Source organism: Vicugna pacos, unplaced genomic scaffold (assembly GCF_048564905.1).
Source record: "Vicugna pacos unplaced genomic scaffold, VicPac4 scaffold_19, whole genome shotgun sequence".
NCBI classification, from domain to species: Eukaryota; Metazoa; Chordata; class Mammalia; order Artiodactyla; family Camelidae; genus Vicugna; species Vicugna pacos.
The window spans coordinates 56,264,173-56,265,129 of NW_027328740.1; the positions used below are offsets into that span (position 1 = coordinate 56,264,173).

The 957-nt window shown below is 41.4% G+C and overlaps 1 protein-coding gene across 1 annotated transcript; it reads right to left on the reverse strand.

The window, feature by feature from the left end:
* Positions 1–957, reverse strand: LOC102528349 (olfactory receptor 4S2-like). Its single transcript, XM_006219121.3, has one exon. The coding sequence runs from the start codon at positions 940–942 to the stop codon at positions 1–3; it is 942 nt and encodes a 313-aa protein (XP_006219183.1). The 5' UTR covers positions 943–957.

Consider the following 957-nt stretch of genomic DNA (forward strand, 5'->3'; position numbering starts at 1 on the left):
CTACTTCTGTTTAGCATTAGCCTCCCATAAAACCCTCCTGCTCCACAGTTTTTTCATTGCATTTTTTACTTTTGCATTTCTCAGTGTATAAATCAGGGGATTTAACATGGGGGTGATAATGGTGTAAAACACAGCCACCATCTTATCCTCTGAAAAGGTATTATCAGGGTGCATATACATGAAAGTACAGGGACCAAAAAAGTTGATGACCATGGCGAAGTGGGAGCCACAGGTAGAGAGAGCTTTGCACATGCCTTCAGCTGACTGCTTTCTCAGGGACACCAGGATGACAGTATAGGAGATTAACAAGATGACAGAGCTCCCCAGAGTGATGGTATCACTATTGGCTGTCACAACAACACCAACCACATATGTGTCAGTGCAGGCAAGTTTCAGCACAAGGTGAACATTGCAAAAGTAGTGATCAATCTCATTGGGTCCACAAAATGGTAGTTGAACTACCAGAGCCACTTGGATAATGGAGTGTGTGAACCCACCTATCCAGCACCCCAGCAACATTTTATTGCATCTGTCCCAGTCCATGATGGTCATATAGTGTAAAGGTTTACAGATAGCCACATAATGATCATAGGCCATCACAGTAAGGATGAAGATCTCAGTGCAACCAAAGAAATATCCCCCAAAGAGTTGCAACATGCACCCCATATAGGAGATAATTTTGCTCTTGGCTAATAGGTCAACAATCATCTTTGGAGCTGTGACTGAAGAATAACATATGTCCACAAAAGACAAGTAGTTGAGAAATAAATACATAGGAGACTTGAAAAGATGTCCCACGTAAACTGTCAATATGATGAGGAGGTTTCCCAGAAGAATGACAGTGTAGAAGAAAGAAAACACCACAAAACAAACTTCTTCAATCTCTGGATTCTGAGAAAGACCCCAGAAAACAAAGTCAGTTACATTGTTTATTTTTTCCATGGAATTCGTCTGGCA